Source organism: Talpa europaea (genome assembly GCF_964194135.1).
Source record: "Talpa europaea genome assembly, chromosome: 7".
In the NCBI taxonomy this organism is placed as follows: domain Eukaryota; kingdom Metazoa; phylum Chordata; class Mammalia; order Eulipotyphla; family Talpidae; genus Talpa; species Talpa europaea.
In genome coordinates this window covers 33,224,195-33,246,823 of record NC_140074.1, presented here as the reverse complement: position 1 = coordinate 33,246,823, position 22,629 = coordinate 33,224,195, and the positions used below count along the sequence as shown (strand labels likewise).

At 36.8% G+C, this 22,629-nt stretch overlaps 1 protein-coding gene across 1 annotated transcript in view; it reads left to right on the top strand.

Moving 5' to 3' along the window:
- Window positions 1-7,690: 7,690 nt before the first annotated feature.
- JAK2 (Janus kinase 2) overlaps window positions 7,691-22,629 on the top strand; it is a gene marked incomplete at both ends in the record, with an annotated part of 69,166 nt that continues 54,227 nt past the window's right edge. Inside the window, 2 exons of the mRNA XM_084237778.1 lie at window positions 7,691-7,910; window positions 15,939-16,062. Coding sequence (XP_084093904.1) covers window positions 7,691-7,910; window positions 15,939-16,062 — 344 coding nt within the window. The remainder of the gene's footprint in view (window positions 7,911-15,938; window positions 16,063-22,629) is intronic.

Below are 22,629 nucleotides of genomic sequence, written 5' to 3'. Positions count from 1 at the left end.
GATTAAGCTTCTGGTTTGCCTATTGTAGTAATTGGTTTAGAGTGGGTTTTTATTGGGCACCTTATCTTCCCTCTATCATTTGTCTTTTTCCCTACCAGTATTACCTGAATTAAAAAAAAAAAAAAAAACATATGTCGTGGCCATCCTGGTGGCAAAAGAGGTTAAGACGCAGCCTATGGAGCTGTCCGCAGCCTCTGCAGCATGAGTTCCATCCTCTGATCGGCCAGGGAGCTACCCACATGGCGCAGCAGACCTCTCCTGATTCACCTGCTGCTCGCCTCAGCAGTGTACTTCCGTCGGTCTGCCTGTTCTGTTCCCCACTCTGTCTCTGGTGAATCCTCTCACCCCCCACACCTCTCGCCTGTGCCCCAGCTCTTGTATGCATAAATAAATAAATCTTTAAAACCAAAAAAAACCCCATCAAGTCAAAAAATGAAACTGCTCTATAGTAGTCTTCTCATTGAAGCTTGGTCACACTATCATGAGTACATGCTATCTTAGTTTAAATATTTTAAGAAGCAAAACCCAACATAGGATTTGAGTGAAAGTAGATTTTATTTTTTTAAATTCAGGTAATACTGGTAGGGAAATAGAGAAGTGATACAAATAATGTTAGTGATTTGAAGATAGGAAACAAGATTAACATTCAATTAAAAGAATACAAAATTATAAAAGAAAATAACCAGCAGAATATATGGGATGATAGCTAGGAAAAGATGAAGAGGAGTAGTAAATTGAAAGGTGGTACTAGGGCCTCCCTGGTGGCACAAGGGATTAAGCACTGCACTATGAAGCAATCTGCAGCCGCTGCAGCATGAGTTAGATCCCCGGCCGGCCAGGGAGCAACCCACATGGTGCAGCAGACCTCTCCTGTCTTGCCCACTGCTCCCCTTAGCAGTGTATTTTGGTCAGTCTGCCTGTTCTGTTTCCAACTCTGTCTCTGGTGAATCCTCTCACCCTCTGCATCTCTGGCCTATACCCCAGTTCTTGTATGTATAAATAAATAAATCTTAAAAAAAAAAAAAGAAAGGTGGTACCAAGGAATTGACCCAGAAATCAGTAATGATACAGACATAAAATAAACTGAAAATGTAGTTAAGAGACAGAGAGAAAGGACTGTGAGTGTCCAGAATGTATCTAACTGGCATTTCGAAAGAACAAATATCAAGAAAAATAATGGCTTAAAACGTTTCAAAATGCAATGAAGACATCCAGAGTCAAATGGAGTATAAAAACATGAATGCTTTGAAGTTCCTATCATACCATATTTTTCCTTTGATTTTTGAATGGGCCCAGGCATTTCCTTGTGCCAGTCTAACTTGTAGCCAATTGTAAGAGCAATTGCTTTAAATTATTTTTTTTAAAGATTTGTTTATTTATGCATACAAGAACTGGGGTACAGGCCAGTGGTGTGGTGGGTGAGAGGATTCACCAGAGACAGAGTAGGGAACAGAACAGGTAGATCAACAGAAATACACTGCTGAGGGGAGCAGTGGGCGAGTCAGGAGAGGTCTGCTGCGCCATGTGGGTAGCTCCCTGGCTGGGGGTTGAACTCATGCTGCAGTGGCTGTGAATAGCTTTATAGGTTGCGTCTTAACCCCTTGCGCCACCAGCGAGGCCCTAAATTATTTTGTATAATATATTGAATCATTCTCAAATGAAGGAAGTCAAAGAAGAAATGTGGTGAAAATTAAAAATTCACTGTGTAAAGGTTAGAGGTCAGTAATCAGATTAGTAATTCATAAAATGGATGTAAATTATTTAGAAATCTATATGAAATGAAAAGTAAAAAATAGATCTTTAATAAGTTCTTAGTGCATTTTTCTTGTATATTATTTAATTGTTCGTCCTCAATAAAATCCTAGCCAACAGAATCCAACAATGTATCAAAAAGATAATTCACCAAGTAGGATTTATTACAGGGACACAAGGATGGTTCAACATCCGAAAATCAATTAATGTATCTAGAAATTCTCGGGATAGAAGGAACATACCTTAACATAATAAAGGCCATATATGACAAGCCCATAACCAATGTCATTCTCAGTGGTGAAAAGCTGAAAGCCTTTTCCTTAAGATCTGGAATAAGACAAGGATGTCTACTCTTACCACTGCTTTTCAGTATAATACTGGAAGACCTAGCCAAAGCAGTAAGACAAGAGAAAGACATACAGGGAATCCAAATAGGGAAAGAAGAAGTAAAACTATCACTATTTGCAGATGATATAATATACATAGAGAACCCCAAAAACTCCACAGAAAAACTATTCAAATTGATTTTATAAAGGAGAGTGTTTAGTTTGATTAAGTAGTTTATATGATAGTGGCAGTATTGAACATTTTGGAAATATTCTGGAATATTTTACAGTATAATGACATTTTGGCTTTTTTTTTGTATGAGTAGAAATAAACTTCTATATTTAGGGCTCTATATCTTTAAAAGAAAAACATTTGGAGTTTATCTTATGGAAGATTTTTCTTTTAAAGATAAATGAGAAGTGAATTATTCAATACAAAGTAAAATCTGAGGCTTCATTTCCTAGTATTTTCTAATTGAATAATCTGAAAATCATCATATTAAGAAATGCTAGATAAAATATAACAAATATTCTTTAAAAAAGCTTTTTGGTTAGGAAGAATTTTGGTTGTTTTTTTTTTTTGTTTGTTTTTTGAGGCATGTTTTATTTATTTATTTGTTTGTTTTGTTTATACATGCACTGGGTATAGTCAGAAGCGCGGGAGGGTGAGAGAATTCACCAGAGCCAGAGCAGGGAGCAGAGCAGGCAGAAGGACTGAGGTACACTGCTGAGGGGAGCAGCGGGCAGCAGGAGAGGTCTGCGCACCATGTGGGACCCTCCTCCGGTGGCCGGGGAGCAGCTGGGGATCGAACCAGCGCCGCAGAGGCCGCGGGCAGCTTCGCAACCCAGCGCTCAACCGCTGCGCCACCTGGGAGGCCCAGGAAGAATTTTGAACATACAAATGTAGACATGCTAGTGTAATGAACTTTCATGTACTAATTAACCCCTCAATAACCTTTATAAACTGTATTCCTCTGCATCTGCTTTCCCCACTATTGTGTTATATAGAAGTATTTTGTTGATACCATTTCTTTCAATAATATTTCACTATGTATTTCTAAAATATAAGAACCTAAAAATAAAAATTCTCAGTTCCCAATATCTTTAAATATTTAGCAAATAATCAAATCTTTAATTGTCTGATATCATAAGTGTTTTTTTTTCTTTTTTTATAGTCTTTTTTTTAAAATATAGGACCCAGGTAAGATCCACACATTGCAGCTTTGTAGTCTTTCTATGTATGTTTCCCTTATCTCTTCCCTTTTTTTCCTGTTTTAAGTAGGCTGGTTATGGTTTCCTATAACCTGGATTTTGCTGATCACATCCTTGTGGTCTAATTTAATGTGTCCCTCTGTTCTCTGCATTTCCTGTAAATTGGTATTTTATAAGGATGATTAGATTCGAGATTTTCATATGCTGCTAATATTTTCTCCTATATTTTATCTTCTTTTATTTCTGCTTCTTCAGCTGATTGCCCTGCAGTCTTTTTTCTGGGCCCTTCTGAATTCTGAATTCCCTAGGAGAGTCTAGAAGAATCCAAAGGGCTACAGAGTCATTTTCTTTGCTCCCTGACAGTTTGGTGAGCCAGCCAGGAGAGTTTGTAGACTGGACCCTCCTTGTTTCTGAAAGCTATCATGGAGAGATCCTGAATGTTTAACAAGAGCCAGCTAAAAAGAATTAACAAGTCTGACTCCCTAATCCCTGAGGAACAGAGGGAAGGAGTGGTGAGATTTTTGTCTCTGTCTCAAAATTTAATTAAACTTGGTGAGAGAAAATAATGGGAAGCTAATACTGTTAGAAAAGAGAGGATGCCAAGAGTGTAAGACTGAAGCGGCTTTATTGAAAGTCTGCGAGGTGAGGACACTCTGTAGGCCAAGAGTCACGCCCCAAAATGGGAGCTCAGGTCTTTATAGGGTTAGGCTACCGCGAGAATTTTTGGTGTACTTGAGGGGGTCTTTTCTGCCGGAGGGGGTCTGCTGCAATTGTTTACACTGGGGGCAGGTCTGCTGAAGTTGTTTGGTTTTTTTTTTTTTTTAGATTTATTTATTTATTTATACAAGCACTGGGTACAGTCAGAAGCGCGGGAGGGTAAGAGAATTCACCAGAGCCAGAGCAGGGAACAGAACAGCCAGACCGATGAAGTACACTGCTGAGGGGAGCAGCGGGCGGCAGGAGAGGTCTGTGCACCATGTGGGACCCTCGCCCAGCGGCCAGGGATCGAACCGGCGCTGCAGAGGCTGCGGGCAGCTTCGCCACCCAGTGCTCAACTGCTATGCCACCGGGAAGGCCCTCTGCTGAAGTTTTTACTGTTGTCAGCTTTATCAATGCTTCTCTCGGGTTCCCTGGTACCTGGTTTTATGAGGGCCCTGTGTGTGCTCTATTTAACAGATATTGGGTGACTCTTTAAATATTTTGTTCCTTAATGTTGGTCTAACCTTTGAGTTTTATTTTCCCCAGAGCTTGGCTTTCCATCTGGTAGTTTGGATGGCTAGCTTTTTTCCAAGTTGAGATGCTGTTCTGTTCTATTCCATGGGTAGAAAATTTGATCCAAGATTTTGCCTTTTCCCCTAATTTTCAGGAAAGGACTACCATCTCTATACTTTGTTTTCTCTGCTGTTATAACAAGGGAAAATCTTAATATGCACTGATATAATAGCTGTTGCTATGGAAATCTTGGAAGCCCCAAACTGTAAGCTTTGGTGGGCATTGGTCAAGAATTTAAAATATATTAGAGTACTTGCCATCTCAAAAAGAAGTCTCCCATAATAGGATTAGTTGGTCGTGGATTGGAGTAGGTTAGCACCCACTAACTATAAGAACATGTTCATGCATTTTGAGAGGTAGTCTGTAGAACAAAACATGTGCCAGATCGCACAACATATCCCTTCTAGGTTGTAGCTATACCATTAAGAGATCCAAAACTTAGCTGAAAACTGTTAATGTATATTGAGTCTTTCTTTTTCTTGTGTTTTATACTAGCCATGAACTTCTGGATCTTTGGATAAAGAATAAAGAATGCTTACTATTTGGCGCTGAGTTGCTGTAGAATGGAAAGCTTCTAAATTGTTTATTGGACCTATGAAAAAATCAGAATTTTCTATACAAGTTTATTATTGAAAAAAATTAGTAGGAAAAAAGAAGTGAAAAAATGTAGAGAAGTATCTTGAGCCTTCGGAAATTTTTTGAGTAAGAAAAGTACAGAAATTGATTTAAAATTTTGTCTTATAAGGATTATGACCTTACTGTTACAAATTCTCATCAATAAATTGGGCTGATAATATCAAAGATATTTTGAGTTTAGTGTGGCCACTAGGAAACTCTTGCACTTCCGAAGCTTTGTATACTAAATTCAAAGCTCTAAATTTAGAGAAGGTTTTTTTTTTTTTTTTTTTTTTTTTTTTTAATACAAGAACCAGGGTACAGGCCAGAGGCGCGGGAGGGTGAGAGGATTCACCAGAGACAGAGTGGGTAGCAGAATAGCCAAACGGACTGAAATACATTGCTGAGGGGAGCAGCGGGCGAGACAGGAGAGGTCTGCTTGCCATGTGGATTGCTCTGTGGCCGGCGGGGATTGAACCGGCACTGCAGAGGCCACGGACAGCCTCATAGCACCTCGCTCAACCACCTGCGCCACAAGGGAGGCCCAGAGAAGGGTTTTTTTTTAATCCAAAGTTGATTAAGCTCAGTGAACAGCAGAATGTAAAATAAGGTATCTTAATCTATCCCCATTCTTGTTCTTCTCTACATATCCTTTTATCACTGGGCAAATTTAGGGGAATGGGGATGACCTGTTTAGTGAGTTGTCACCCATATGCTTAAGAATACAAGATAAGATACAAAAGCAGAGATACAGAGAGAAATTTTTAAAAAATAAAAGGCTTTAATATACAAGATGTGAGAAAAGAGAGGGAAGGAGAAGAAAATTTATTGACCAACATGTGGCAAGATGCTATCTGTCCTAACAGCTGAACAGAGATCAGAGTGTAAGAAGAAGCTAAAATAGAGACCCAACCCACCAATATTTAGTCTTTTTAAGCCTTATAGGGTGCCTCCACTCTGCCTCTAGTTTAGGGATTCAGGGGTTAGAGTCTGGAAAACTCCCCCTTTTACCATTGAATTGGCTATAAATGCCATCCACTATCTTGAAGGTTGTTCCTCTTACACCATAACTGCTGATCTGTCTTTTGTATTTTTTGTAAGAAATATAGGATTGAATGATATGTTTGTTTTTCTGTCTTTCTGAGAAGTGGAGTTGGTTGGTCTCAACCAAGTCCTTGAACAAAAAGCAAGAACTTTACTCCTTCTAAGTTTTCTTACCAACTCTCAGGGAAACTATCCTATGATGGTTTTTGGTTTTCTTTGGAATGGTTCTAGTGTTGTGTCCATGAAGTTTTAATTGTTGTTAAATAAGAATCTTATTTTTCCATTTTATATTGGAAACCTCATTGATATAAAAGGATACTAGAGAAAAATGTAGTTGAGTGTGCTTATAATATACTGGCTTAACCTTATAATATAACCTTATAATATACTGGCTACAATCAAAATTCTTTGAGGATTTAGACTTTGTCATACAAATGGAATCTTTGCAAGACCAAAATCAATTCAGAATCCACCTATATGAAATATCTTCCTGCTATTTAGAGAAGAAGAAAAAAATCTGACCTTAGGAAACAAAAGTCTAAATTTTCTGTCTGTCTTTTTTTTTTAGAACCCAAGAGACATTCTTTGAAATGCAATTTAAGGAACAGTTTCTTAACTGAAGGAGCAAGTAAAAATACAATTTGGAAATTAAATTAACACAGGATAAAAACCTGTGATGCCAACTAAGTCACCTTCCTTTTAAAGAGTGATTCTGGGAGGTACTATGCAACCAACACCAACCAAATCTAGTTTGCTGTAAAACTGGTTTATGTGGCTATCCATCTGTGGGGAAGCACAGTTTTGTGTGTGTGTGTATATTGCTACTCACCCTATACTCCCACCCACCAAATTGGGCTTCCATGGCAAGGAAGAAGGGAAAAACACAGATTGAGTCAGTAGCTACAATCCTGTCATAAATGTTTATATTTTTAAACTTTCATTAGTGATATAACTGCTCAAATATGTCACTGCAACCCCCTAACTTATTGAAATATTTGTGCCCTCCTACTCTTCAGCATAGTTTCACTGTCTCCCTATCTATTTAAATCCAATCCATTGTTCAAGATCAGTTTTAAATATGACCTCTTCTAATAAAGTTCATCAGATTGTCCCAACTTGAAATGTTATTTTTCTCCTCTAAACACCAGTAAACAATTGTAAAGTAATTCAGTTGTTGAGAAGTCATGTTGCCTCATGATATCTCTTTTTCTTCTTTCTATAATTGATTTTGTTTGCCGTTTTGTTCATGTTACCTATTTACATTTATGGGTCTTACATATAGGACTTTTATAATTTTTTGTGTTCTCTCACCATACTTTATATATAGTAGTGCACAGTATTTATTCATCCAATGGATTTAACAGTGTTACTGCTATTAGTGAAGATTTCTTTGTATATGAAAGATTCCTGATCAATATTTTACTAATTTTACTTTTTCTTGCAGGCAAATGTTTTGAAAAAGACTCTTAATGGCTTGCCTTACAATGACAGAAATGGAAGGAACATCAGCATCTCCCTTACATCAGAATGGTGATATTCCTGGAAATGCTAATTCTGTGAAGCAAATAGATCCGGTCCTACAGGTGTATCTCTATCACTCTCTTGGGAAGGCTGAAGGAGATTGCCTGAAGTTTTCAACTGGGGAGTATGTTGCTGAAGAAATTTGTGTTGCTGCTTCTAAAGCTTGTGGTAAGTATTCAAAAACAACTTTTTGTGAATAGGTCGTTTCTTTAACTATGCTGCTTATGTACATTGTACATGTATAATTTATTTTGTTGAGCTTTTAGAAAGTGTTTACATGACTGATAGGTATTTTTTGCATGAATAGAAATGAGAATATCATTAGAGTAGAATTTAGGATAAATACTACTTCGGCTGGTGCTATAGATTGAATGTTTGTTTTTGGGAGTCATCAGGGTGGATGATTCATGAGTGTGATTAGTGCCAATATAAAAAGGACCCTAGAGAGTTCCTTTGCCTTTTCTGCTATGAGTGGTCGTAGCGGGAGATTAATTAGAAGATGAACCAGTTCTTCCTGTGCATGTTGACATAGATTTTATTGTTGGCCCCCACATTTGGCTAGAAGATCATGGTCAGAAAGAAGCCCTTGGGTGGGAAGGCAGGAAAGCCCTTCCGCAATAGGAATTTCATGCTGAACAAACCTCTTAGGTAAGGGGTTTCCTGAGGATGAAGGTGACTTGCAGGTCTGTGAGGTCCTTCTCATTGGAAAAGATCTTGATGTGGTTGGGAGGGTCAGTGGTCAGCATCTTCATCTCTTTGTAAAACAGGCAAATGATGTAGGGTGGTACTCCACATTGGCATTCAGATTGTAGTCAGAGTAGAAGTGGGGTTGCATGGGTGAGTAGATCCTCCCAACCCCTTTCTTGCACTCTTTGGTTCACAGGTTGCTACCCCTGCAGGTGCAGTTCTGCTCACTGCTGCTTCTGATTCCATACCAGGTGCTCTGTCCACCCCAAGGAGCTGTGCTAAGATTATGTTAATTGTGTCACACTTCTCTTGAGTGCCACTGGGACAGCCATAAAATTTAACTCTGTTGAATAATTCTCAAGATTAACTTTTGTCCAGAAATAAATGGGAGGATGGCAAATACATTGTTTTTCTTGCAGAAGGTACCTTATTGTCAAAAATACCTATAAAATTTTGTTTAGAAGAAATTCTGAGATCCTGAAGCATATTTGTAGAAAGTGCACTAAGCATAAAAAAGGGAAAGGCCTGTCATTTGCTTCCCTAGTCAAGATGCATCTTTATTTCTTGGTTGAGAAAAATTCATTGGTCTGACCTCAGTAGAAGCTGGATACCAGTATATGTTGAATTCAACTTAAGATAAAACTGATGTCGGGCCTCCCCGGTGGCACAGCGGTTGAGCGCTGGGTTGCGAAGCTGCCCGCAGCCTCTGTGGCGCCAGTTCGATCCCCGGCTGCTCCCCGGCCACCTGAGGAGGGTCCCACATGGCGCGCAGACCTCTCCTGCCGCCCGCTGCTCCCCTCAGCAGTGTACTTCAGTCCTTCTGCCTGCTCTGCTCCCCGCTCTGGATCTGGTGAATTCTCTCACCCTCCCGCGCTTCTGACTGTACCCAGTGCATGTATAAACAAAAACAAACAAATAAATAAATAAATAAACATGCCTCTATTAAAAAAAAAAAAAAGATAAAACTGATGTCACATTAACATATCTACTAAGTAGTAAGTCCCTTTATGCTTTTAAAGGTAAATTTTATGTTTGCAGATGTAGAAAAACATATTGATCACTTACTGTTGCTATAAAGATACTCGGATAAAATTTTTTTTTTCATACAAGAACTGGGGTACAGGCCAGAGGCATGGGAGGATGAGAGGACTAACCAGAGACAGAGCGGGGATCAGGACAGGCAGACGACCAAACTACAGCTGAGGGGAGCAGCAGGCGAGACAGGAGAGGTCTGCCACACCATGTGGGAATTTCCCTGGCCAGCCTGGAATCGAATCCGCGCTGCAGAGGCTGCGGACAGCTTCACAATGCTGCACTCAACTCTCTGCACCACCCGGGAGGCCCCTAGGATAAAATTTTAATTCCGTTTCTAACCTTTGTTTTTCCAAGGACATATATGTTTTTGTACTTGATTAAACATTTGAAACATCAACACAGATCTTGAATATGGACATTTTGTATGTTAACACTTACACAATGTGGCTAATAATCTAATTTATTTGGAGATAATTTTTTAAATTAAATTTATTTATTTTCTTACAGTTATTGTTAATTTTTGGACAGTATTTGTTCTCCCCTCAGGTGTAGTCCTCATAATTTCCCTACTACCACAGCACCCGTGAACCATCACCATAGTCTCTTGTGCTCTTCCTTCCCTTATTTTTGCCTCTCTCTCCCCCCATCCCCTGCTGTATGCCTCAGATCTATGGTCAGCTTTTAAGTTTTGTCTTTTTCCTTATGCTTTGTTTGGTTTCTCTGTATTCCACATATAAGTGAAAGTATCTGATATTTATCTTTTTCCTTCTGACTTATTTCGCCAGCATAATCCCTTCCAGCTCCAGCCATATTGTGACAAATGGTATGAGTTCATCTTTTTTGATTATTAAGTAGTATTCCATTGTGTATGTATACCACATCTTCTTGCTCCATTAATCTGTTTTTGGGGGATTTAGGTTATTTCCATATCTTAGCTATTATAAATAGTACTGCAATAAATATAGGAATGTAGGTTTCCTGTCAGATTAGTGTTTTTGTGTTTTTTGGGCAGAGTCCTAGGAATAGAATCACTGGATCATGTGGTAGATCCATTGGGAGATAATTTAAAACCTAAAAAACAACTATGATGTTGAAAATATATGAACATAACTTATTCTTTGATTCAGGATGTACTTCATGTCTTCACAACGCTGTCTGGTCAGTTTTATGGAGATTTATTATAAGTATGGTCCTGAAACTCAGCAAAGGCAGTATGCATAATGGTAAAGAATAAGCACCATAGTAACTGGGTTTGTCTCCTTGCTCCACTATTTTTATTAGCTCTGTGCCTCAGCTTCCTCATCTCCCCACTCAGATGGGGTGTATACTATTATTACTGATAGTTCTTAAAGCACATAGAAGCCATATAGCACATAGAAAGTTCTCTATAAAGTGTTAGTTATTTTTGTCATTTTTAGTTTTAAATTAAAAAATTGACCTGAATTCCTTTGAAATTGGAAGACAGACATTGATATTGATGGTATGTGTGTCTTGGTGTGGTAAAGTATGTGCACATATATTATTTTGACAATTCATATTTTTTCCTATTAGGACTAAAATAAAGTCCTACAAATGGCAAATGTAGGGCCTCCCCTGGTGGAACAGCAGTTGAGCGCTGGGCTGTGAAGCTGCCCGCAGCCGCAGCCTCTGCAGCGCTGGTTCAATCCCTGGCCAGCGGCAAGGGTGCCACATGGCATGACAACCTCTCCTGTCTCGCCCGCTGCTCCCCTCAGCAGTGCATTTCGTCTGTCTGCCTGTTCTGTTCCCCGCTCTGGCTCTGGTGAATTTGCTTACCCTCCCGCGCTTTTGACTGTACCCAGTGCTTGTATAAATAAATAAATAAATAAATAGATAGATAGATAAATCTCAAATGGCAAATGTTTGACTTGTTCTAGATACATGACTGTGTAATTTGACTTACCATGTTTTGGACTGAAGGTGTTTTCTCCGAACTCATATGGTAAAACTCTACTGACCAATATAATAATAATAGAAGGTGACGTCTTTGGGAGATAATTAGAATTCGATGAGATCGTGAAGGTGGAGCCCTAATAAATAGAATTAGTAGCTTTATATGAGTGATGAGAAGGCTTACTTCTCTTTTCTGCTCTCCACTATGCGAATAACAAGACATTGTCAGTCTGAAACAGAGAAGTGTATTTTACCAGAACCTGACCATAGTAAATCCTCACTTATTTGATAGGTTCTTGGAAATTCAACTTTAAGGGAAATGATGGGTAATGAAACCAATTTTGTCATAAAGCTAATTGATATAAATAAGAGTTAAGCTCCTATGGCATTTTTCTGGTCTCAAAAACATCATCAAATTTAAAAATAAAGACCTTTAATATTAAACACTTCTAATATTAAATAATAATTTGTATTCATTCATTCCTCCATGCATTTTCCAACCTGCTTATTCCAGTGTAGGGTCTTAGATGGAAAGCAGTTCACTGGGCATATTCAGTGTACACCCAAACTCCTATTGAAACAATTTGGACATACCAACTAACCTAATGTGCATTTTTGGGAATGTGGTAGGAAACTGGAGTATCAAGAGAAACCCTACACAGGCATGAGGAGAACATGCAAATGGTCCTGGAAGTGGATTGCCTTTTTCAAAATCAACATAAAGAAATGATGTTGAATGAAATGACATTCTTTGATAACTTGCAAAACTGATAGTTTCAGACTGCCAGTCTCCAGAACTGTGATAAGTAAAATACCTATTGCTTTGGAGCCACTCAGTCTAAGGTATTTTGTTACAGCATCCTTAACTAAGACACCATTTGATTTTTATTGACATTGATTTTCTCAAAATTATATAGGTGTTATTATCTCCACAACAGACCCAACTTACATTTTTAGGAATTATTGCAATTCACTCAGTAATAGATTTTATTCCCCTTATTATTTTTATTAGTTAAGTGGTTATAAAGTTATATCAGATACTTTAAATTTTCATTTCCTTCAATACTAGGCATTACATTCTTTCATATGTTTATTAGTCATGCGGATTTACTCCATTATGAATAGATATTACCTTTTTTTATGCCATTTTCACTTTTAATTTTACCATTTTAACCCTGACTTTTTGTTCTAAAATATTTAAAGTAATACTTCACATAGAAACACATTTATCAGTCTACCCAGCCTTTCAAATTTATCATTTCACCATTTTACTGAAAAATTTTCTCTAATACCTATGTGATGAATTGTAATTTTCTAATTTAACATCTCTTCAATCTTAGGGCAAATGAATGTTGTTATAATTTTTGAAAAGAAATATTGCTATATTTAGTTTGCTAATATTTATTGATAGTTTAGGATTTTCGTATCTGTTTTGGTATGTGAGATTTTCCTTTCGTTATGTCTTTGTATAATTTTGGTATTATGGTCAAATTAAACCCCCAAATGTGTCAAATTCTCTGTTCTCTTTGAATTGTCATTCATGTTTGGTTGAACTCACATATAAATCTCATCTTGACCTAATGGTGGTTTTTTCCTTCTACTTTCTCATTCTTCTTTTTCTTTCCTTCTTCTTCCTTTCTTTTCCTCCATTATTTTAAGTGGATAAATTGTTTTTTAATGGCTGTAGTTCTGTTGAAGTCTTTCATTCTTGAATTCATTTTAAAAGTTTTTTTAAAAAAAGTCCATTTGTGTACATTTTCAAAATTTTTTGTCATAATGTTATTCTAACACTGTCTTGTCTTTATAATCAATAATTACATTTTAGGGCCTCCCAGGTGGCGCAAGGGGTTAAGTGCAGCGCTGTGAAGCTGTCTGCAGCCTCTACAGCATGAGTTCAATCCCTGGCTGGCCAGGGAGCTACCCACATGGCACAGCAGACCTCTCCTGACTCTCCTGCTGCTCCCTTCACCAGTGTACTTTGGTCTACTGCCTGTTCTGTTCCCCACTCTGTCTCTGGTGAATCCTCTCACCTCCCACACCTCTGGCCTGTACCCCAGTTCTTGTAATCAAATAAATAAATCTTTAAAAACTTTTTTTTTTTAAATTACATTTTAAAATTGGGGCTTCCCTGGCGGCACAGTGGGTTAAGAGCAGTGCCATGAAGCTGTCTGCAGCCTCTGCAGTGCCGGTTCGATTCCCTGCTGGCCAGGGAGATCCCCACATGGTGAGGCAGACCTTTCCTGTCACGCCTGCTATTCCCCTCAGCAGTGTATTTCGGTCCCTCTGCCTATTCTGCTCCCTGCTTTGTCTCTGGTAAATTCTCTCGCCCTCCCACACGTCTGGCCTGTACCCCAGTGCTTGTATAAATAAATAAATCTTAAAAAAAAAATTCTTGGTGCTGGGGTCTCCCTGGTGGCACAGGGGTTAAAGTCAGCGCTATCAAACTATCGGCAGCCACTCCAGCTGAGTTTGATCCCCAAGACAGGAGCCAGCAGACCGCTCCTAGCTCACGTACTGCCCCCCTCAGCAGTGTATTTTAGTAAATCTGCCTGTTCTGCTCCCCACTCTTGTCTCTGGTGAATTCTCTCGCCCTCCCCCATACCTCTGGCCTACACCTCAGTTCTTGTAGGCATAAATAAAAATAAATCTTAAAACAATAATAATCATAATTCTTAGTGCTTATTTATGTCTCATTTTTTTCTAGGTCAGATTTGACAAAGACTTGTTTATTTTGTTAATCATTATAAAGAGTCAGCTTTTATTTTGTTGATTCTCTATATAAATTTTATTCTCTGTTAATTTCTACTGTGTCATTTCCTTCTTTCAACTTTTTTTGGGATTACTCTCAATATCTTACAGATTGATTTATATTACTTAGGTCATTCTCTGTTACCTTTTTATGTAAGTGTATATATATATATTTAAAGATTTATTTATTTATGCATACAAGAACTGGGGTACAGGTCAGAGGTGTGGGGTTGAGAGGATTCACCAGAGACAGAGTGGGGAACAGAACGGGCAGATAGACTGACATACGCGGCTGAGGGGAGCAGCAGGCGAGTCAGCAGAGGTCTGCTGTGCCATGTGGGTATTTCCCTGACCAGGGATCAAACTCATGCTGCAGTGGCTGCTGATAGCTTCAAAGGTTGCATCTTAACCCCTTGTGCCACCAAGGAGAACCCCTTATATAAGTATATTAAAGCTACAATTTTCCCTTTTGGTATCACTGAAGTTATAGTCCATATTATTAATTCATGGTATTTTAAATTTCATCATTGTAAATTCTTTCACGTTCCAATTTCTCCTTTGATCTGTGAGATATTTAGAACTATTTGTAAATGCTAGGAAAAATGCAAGCTTACACTTTTATGATTTTATGTATTTATTGGTTACATTCTATGAGTAGACAGTGTGTTAATAATTTAAATTTTAAAAATTTAAATCTTTGGGTCTCCCCGGTGATGCAGCGGTTGAGCGCCATGCTGTGAAGCTGTCTGCAGTCTCTGCAGTGCCGGTTCAATTCCCCGCTGGCCAGGGGGAACCCCACATGGCACAGCAGACCTCTCCTGCCTCGCCCACTGCTCCCCTCAGCAGTGTCTTCGGTCCATCTGCCTGCTCTGCTCCCCGCTTTGGCTCTGGTGAATTCTCTTACCCTCCCGTGCTTCTGACCTATACCCCAGTTCTTGTATAAAATAAATAAATAAATCTTTTTTAAAAAATGTAAATCTTTGTTGTCAGTGTGATATGATTCTGTCATTTTGGTACAATGGAAAAGAATGAAAACACAGATTTTGCCTTCTGTGAGATTATGTTTTTAAATAGATGGGATTTAAAATTTTCACTACTTATATCTGATTCAAATGAAGTGTGGTTAGAAACATGGGAGACTTGTGTTTAGCCTCCACATGATTTGTATGTGTGAATTGTTTTATATATGCTTGGAAATAATAAACATTATTAGATTTTGTGGCTGTAAGTGTTCTATATGCATTTTAGTTCAGTGACTTTCAACCTTTTGTTAATGTGCTTCCTAAAATATCTTTGAAAATAATCACATACCCTGGCACTTTAAGGTGACATTAAAATTTTCTCATTGCAGGTTTATATAATGTAAAGTGTATAGCTTCCACATTATATAAGAATTGACATTTACAAATAATGCTGTTTTATTGTTCTTTTAAAAGTGACTTCTGAATATTTGAGTGAATTGATACCTTCATTACCAATTAAAATACACACAGAGATTTGAATCAATCTTTCTGTAGAAGAAAAGCAAAAAAAAAAAAAAAAGGATAAAATCTTTTTAAAAATCTACTTAAAAGGGTTCCAACAGTCATATTTTAAAATATAGGCCAAATAGATAGTAAGAGTTCAGTTGTGTTGTTGAACCAAAATATTTATACTGCTACTGCCTTTTGTGCTGCTTTTAAGAGTAGTTACTTCATTTAAAAAGGAAAAAAGGGGGAAAAAAAGTTTTTACTTTAGCTCCATTATAAATTATAGAAGTTATGTAAATGTATGTTTAACCTTCTATAATCATTTCCTTTTCTGTTTCTTTCCTAGGAATCACACCCGTGTATCATAGTATGTTTGCTTTAATGAGTGAAGAAGAAAGGATGTGGTATCCACCCAACCATGTCTTCCATATAGATGAGTCAACCAGGCACAATGTACTCTACAGAATAAGGTAATTTCTCCAGTTAAATGACTCACTGACAGGTGAAAGGGCAAAGTAGAGAAATTATCAAAAAACATAATTTTCAGTTGCAAGGTACTTAGTAACACAAACTAGAATTAGTTAACATTTGATCTTCATTTAATACTTTGTTTTTCCACTAAAGAAAGTGATTAATTAGAATGCTCTGAAAATAAAGCTATTCTGATGGGATGCTACTTTACCACTTATTATAATTAAAGATATTTTTATCTTGTTTTATTTTTTTGCATTTTGAAAGGGCAGGGTTATTAGGAAAAGGAGTGGTGCCTGCATAGTCACAGGTATGCAGGAGAGTTATTGCTGAAAGGGACAGGTTTGTTAAGAGATGCCTATAGGCACAGTTGGTCACTCTAGGGATGAGAATTCCCTAAAGATAATTTTAAATGTATGAGTGTGGTCTTTACTAGTAAAATCCTATGTGTTTGGAATATTGCTGATTTATCAGGAAATTCAGTGTTTTGTGCAATAAAATTAGTAATCTCACATCTCTTCTTTATAGATAACTTTTAAAAAATTATAGTAAAGGGGCCTCCCCTGGTGGCGCAGGCGGTTGAGTGCCAGGCTGTGAAGCTGTCTGCAGCCTCTGCAGTGCTGGTTCTATCCCGGCTGGCCGGCAAGGGTCCCACATGACGCAGCAGACCTCTCCTTTTACGCCCACTGCTTCCCTCAGCAGTGTATTTCATCAGTCTGCCTGTTCTGTTCCACACTCTGTCTCTGGTGAATCCTCTCACCCTCCCACGCATCTGGCCTGTACCCTGGATCTTGTGTAAATGAAAAAATAAATCTTTAAAAAAAATAAAATAAAATAAAAATTACAGTGAAGGTAAGATAAGATTTTGGCAGTGTTTATTTATAGTTAATTTAATAACTTATGGGAATATTTTCTACCAATTTAGAAAAATTGAGAGATATTTTTCTACTCAAAAGGATGAAACAAAAAAAATCTGATCTGTGGCTCTTATTTATGAATAGGTATATTCCATGTAGAGTCTGTGTTGCATACTATAAAGGAGCATAGACTCATTCATAATTTTATTTTATTTTATTATTTTAAGATTTATTCATGTATACAAGAACTGGGGTATAGGCCGGATGTGCAGGAGGGTGAGAGGACTCACCAGAGACAGAGAGGGAGACAGAACAGGCAGACTGACTGAAATAGACTGCTGAGGGGAGCAGCGGGCGAGACAGGAGAGGTCTGCTGCGCCATGTGGGATTCTGGCCGGCCAGCCGGGATCGAACCCGTGCTGCAGAGGCAGTGGACAGCTTCACAGCGCTGCGCTCAACCGCCTGCGCCACCAGGGGAGGCCCTCATTCACAATTTTAAAAGGAAAAGAAAAGGACCTTAATAAACTAAAACTCAAGATTTTTGTCCTTTATACTGATAAAGGATACTTACAAACATGATGTACTAAATAATATTCTTAAATGGTAAGGTATTGAAACATTCTCTTTAAAATCAGGAGCTGGATAAGTAAATAAAGATAGCCCCAATCATTCCTTAACTCAGGATTGAAACTGATCAAAACAGGGAAAAGAGGATGAACCAGTTGCATTTATGACTGCAAGACATGATTCAAGAACAGACATCTGACTGTAAGACTGAGGCAACTAGAGGGAGAGATGGGGGCAGTGAGAGTGTGGATGGGAAGGGGCCCACTGGAACCAGATGGAGAATTATTGGAGCACTGGTTGTTGGCAGGGTGTGAAAATAAACATTTGTAGATGTTTAACCCTATAACCTCCAAAGCAGATAGAGCAGTGTAAACCTACTTTACTTCAGTAAACATTGTGAAAAACAATATTTTTATAACAATAAATCATAATTTCTGGATTTTGATAAAAAAAAAAAAAAGGCAGGCACACTGGGAGAAACAACAATATGAGTTTATATTACCCCAGAGTCAGAATCCAGAGTCTAGAGTCCAGGCGGTATGGGGGTACAGGGCATCATGCCTCAGCAGAGGAAGCTGTAACTAACCTCCTTTGAGGAGAGACTGAAATCTTCTGCATGTGTGAAGAAAGAAGATAACTGCACATGAAAAGGGCCTGAAGGTAAACACAGGGAGCCAGTGGAGTATAGTGTGGCCAGCTATGGAGGTCTGAGGGCAAACCTTGAGCAGGAGCCAAATACGTACAAGCCAGGAACTGAAGCTGCAGAAACTAGAGCCACACTTGTCTCTGTCCAGCACATACAGCACCATACACAAAAATTAACTCAAAGTGAAGGTAAGACTAGAAACCATAAGATATATAGAATAAAACATAGCTAAAACACTCTAAGACATTGAGTTAATGGTTGTCTTTCGGAACTCAACTCCAGTGACTAGGAGAACAAAAGCAGTAATAAACAAGTAAGACTACATAAGCTAAAAATCTTCTGTGTAGGGAAAGAAACAATCATTAATACAAAAAGACACCTTACTGAATGGGAGAAATTATTTGCACATCCTACATCTGACAAGACTACAAAGATCCAAGATCTACAAAGAACTCATACAACTCAAGAAGAAGAAAACGAAGAACCCAATAGAAAAGTGAGCATAAGAGCTAGACATTTCTCCCCTAAGTCATATATAGTGTTGTAAACCAATATTACCACAATAAAGAAAATAATAATAATAATAATAGTAATTATAATACAAACAAAAACATAAGGTACCTAGGTTTAAATCTATCCATAGTTAAGACTTTAATGGGCATAATTGTGTCTAGTATAACTTTACTTACAAAAACTGACAGCGGATGAAATGAAGCTTATGGACAATAGTTTGCTGACCTCTTCTCAAGAATTAAAAAATATTTTCCTTATCAGATTCATGAATTACTTCTATTCTTAAACTAAGAGAGAGAGGTTACATATCCATCACTTCCCAGGAAATTCTAGTCAGAAATGATCCAAAAGGAGGTTTTTAAATAATTTTTAAAATGCCACTTTCCTGTTGTTCAAAGAGTATTTTGTGTTTCTTTTATTATTTATATAGGGATTATATCAAAACAGCACAGAAGAACAATACATTTAAAACTGTTGAAGTGCTTGTGTTGTATAAAGATGTAATTTGTGTTACAATAATAGCATAAAGGGAATGGATCAAAGTTTTTCTATAATATTGAAATAAAATTGATATTAATGTGAACCAGTGTTTTAAATTAAAATATTAATTGTAGTTCCCTAGAAAATTCCTAAGAAAATAAATAAAAATGTATAGTAAAGAAATAAGTTACTTAAAGTGATATATTAGAAAATTTCTTTTTAACATGTAAGGAAACAATAATGGAGGAATAAATAAACAGAAAAGACATAGCCATGTACAAAATGAGACAAACTAACAGACATGAATACTCTGTTAATAGTAATTGCCTTAAATGTAAATAGAATAAACTCATATCAAAAGACAGATTTTAGGCACATAGTAAACCAAAAAGGAACGGGACAGCTATGTTAATATAAGACAATATTGACTTTAAGAGAATTATCACTAAAGAGGGGATATTTTATAATGATGAAAGAGTCAATTCCTTTGGAAAATGTGACAATTATGAACATTACCTATAACTTTTAAATTAGATATAACTGAACAAAGCTCCAAAATACAAGAAGCAACAACTGGCATAGTAGTAGTGAGTAATAGACAATTCAGCAGGGATACTTGGAGACATCAGTACCTCACTTTGAGTAATGGATAGGACCTCTAGACAGAAAAAATCAGTAGGAAAGTAGGAGACTTGAAGAACTCTGTAATCCAGCTGCATATATATATATATATATATATGTATGTATGTATGTATAGAGAGAGAGAAAGAAAGAGAGAATACTCTACCCAACAACAGCACAATCTACATTCTTTTCGAGTGTAAATGGAACATTCTCCATGATAAACTATATTTTAGAGCACAAAACAAGTCTCAACAAATTTAAAGGTTGAAAGCATACCAACTATGTCCTCTGACCACAGTGTAATTACATTAGGAATCAGTAACAGAAAGAAAACTGGAAATTCACAGATAGATGGTAATTGACGATTTCTACATTACCAGTGGGTCAAGGAAGAAATCACAAGGGAAAATAGAATATATATAATAGAATATATATTATAATTATATATAAATATATATATAAATATGTAATATATATAAAAATATTTTAAGGACAGGTTTATTTATTAAGAAAAATAGAAAGACAAAGAGATGTACCTGCATAGTCACAGACAGGCAGAAGAGCTGTGTTTTGCCAATTAAAAATAGAAAATATTTTAATGCAAATGACAAAGAAAATGCAGTTTATCTAAACTTGCAGTATGCTGTAAAAACAGTATTTATTTCTTAATTCATTACTGTAAACACTTAGGTTTAAAAAGTTCCCAAATATGTAACTTCCATACCAAGAAAGTAGAAAAAGAACAGTAAATAAGACTTAAAGCAAGTTGAAGGAAGGAAATAATAAAGATCAAAATAGAAACAGAAAATAGAAACCCAGTGGAGAAATTCAATGAAACCAAGTTAGTTCTTTGAAAAAATCAACAGTATTGATAAATTCTTAGCTAGTTTGTCCAAGATTAAAAAAAGAGAGAGAGGAGGTTGAATTATTAAATTGAGAATAAAAGTATGAACATCTCTAAGGTCTTACAAAATTAAAAATGTCTTAGGGAACAACTATTTGCCAATACAGTACAAAATCACAATGAAATGGACAAATACCTAGAAAGACACAAACTATAGGAAGTGACAAAATAAATTAGAAAGTCTAACTATACCTATAATAAGTAAAGAAATTGAATTAATGATTTTAAATTATCTTGGCCCAAATGACTTTACTGGTCAATATTATCAAACATTTAAAGGTGAAGCACTGCCATTTATTTACAAAAAGTGAAAAGGAGGGAACATTTTCCAGTTTTTTCTGTGAGTTCAGTATTATACTGAAACCAAGTACATACAAAGACATTGAGAACAAAACTATACAGCAATATTTATTGTGAATATATGTAAAAATTTTGAACAAAATCCTAGCAAACTATATCCAACAATATATACAAAGGATTAAATAGTATGATGATGTAGGGTTTATCCCAGAAAATATATAAAATTGCTTTAACAGTCCCAAATCAATCAATGCAACGCACCATATTAGTGGAATGAAGAACTAAAACTATATGGCATTTCAGTAGACACATACATCCAAAAAAAAAAAAAAAAGACAGAATTCAATATCATATCATAAAAATACTGAACATAATAGAATGGATAATCTGATAATGGGCAGCTATGAAAAACCCAAAGCTAACACTATATTTGATGTTGAAAGACTGAATGCTTTTTTCCTTTTTGGTCAGGAACAAAACAAGAATATTTGCTCTCACCACTTCTATATAACACTGTATCATAGATTCTAGGCAGGGAAATTAGGCAAGAGAAAGAAAGAAAAGGCATCCAATTTGGAAAAGTAAAACTCTATTCATAGATACTATGATCTTATATATAAAAAACTAAGAAATTAATAAATATTAGAATTATTTGCAGGAGTAAATATCAATATGCAAAAATCAATTGTATTTCTACATGCTGGTGATGAGCAAACTTAATGTGAAATTAAAACAATTTCATTTACAGTAGCATAAAAAATACTTAGGAATAAACCTAATAACAGTAGTGCAAAACCTGTGTACAGAGAAACATTGAGAGAAATTAAAGAAACAAAATAAATGGGGAGCTCTCACATTTATGGAATAGAATTTTATTTTATTTTTTTTTTAAATAATAAATTTTATTGTTATATTCCCCATACAATTGCAGCCCCCCCATTCTGACCCCAATCCCTCCCCTCCCGCCACCCGCCCCCCTAAAAGTGTCTCTGGTTCATAGTTTTTTGTTGATTTTGATTTTCACTTTCTTATAGTTATTCATTTTCCTGGTCCCTTATTTAAGTTTTCTAGATTCCTGCTATGAGTGAGACCATCCGGTATTTTTCTTTTTCTTTTTGGCTTATTTCGCTGAGCATGATCCCTTCCAGCGCCATCCATGTTGCTGCAAATTGCATGTGTTTATCTTTTTTGAATGCTGAGTAATATTCCATGGTATATATGTACCACATCTTCTTGATCCAGTCATCTATTTTTGGGCATTTGGGCTGTTTCCAAAGCTTAGCTATTGTAAACAGTGCTGCTATAAACATAGGGGTGCAGGTGTTCTTTGGAATTGATGTTTCTGTGTCCTTTGGGTAAATACCTAGGAGTGGAATTGCTGGATCATATGGAAGCTCTATGTTTAGTAGGTCCAGAAATCTCCACACAGCTCTCCACAGTGGTTGGACCAGTTTGCACTCCCACCAACAGTGCAGAAGAGTTCCTTTTTCTCCACACCCTTGCCAACATTTGTTGTTGCTAGTTTTTTTAATATGTGCCATTCTCACTGGTGTAAGATGGTATCTCATGGTAGTTTTGATTTGCATTTCCCTGATGACAAGTGATGTTGAATATTTTTTCATATGCCTGTTGGCCATTTGCATTTCCTCTTCAGAGAAGTTTCTTTTTAGCTCTT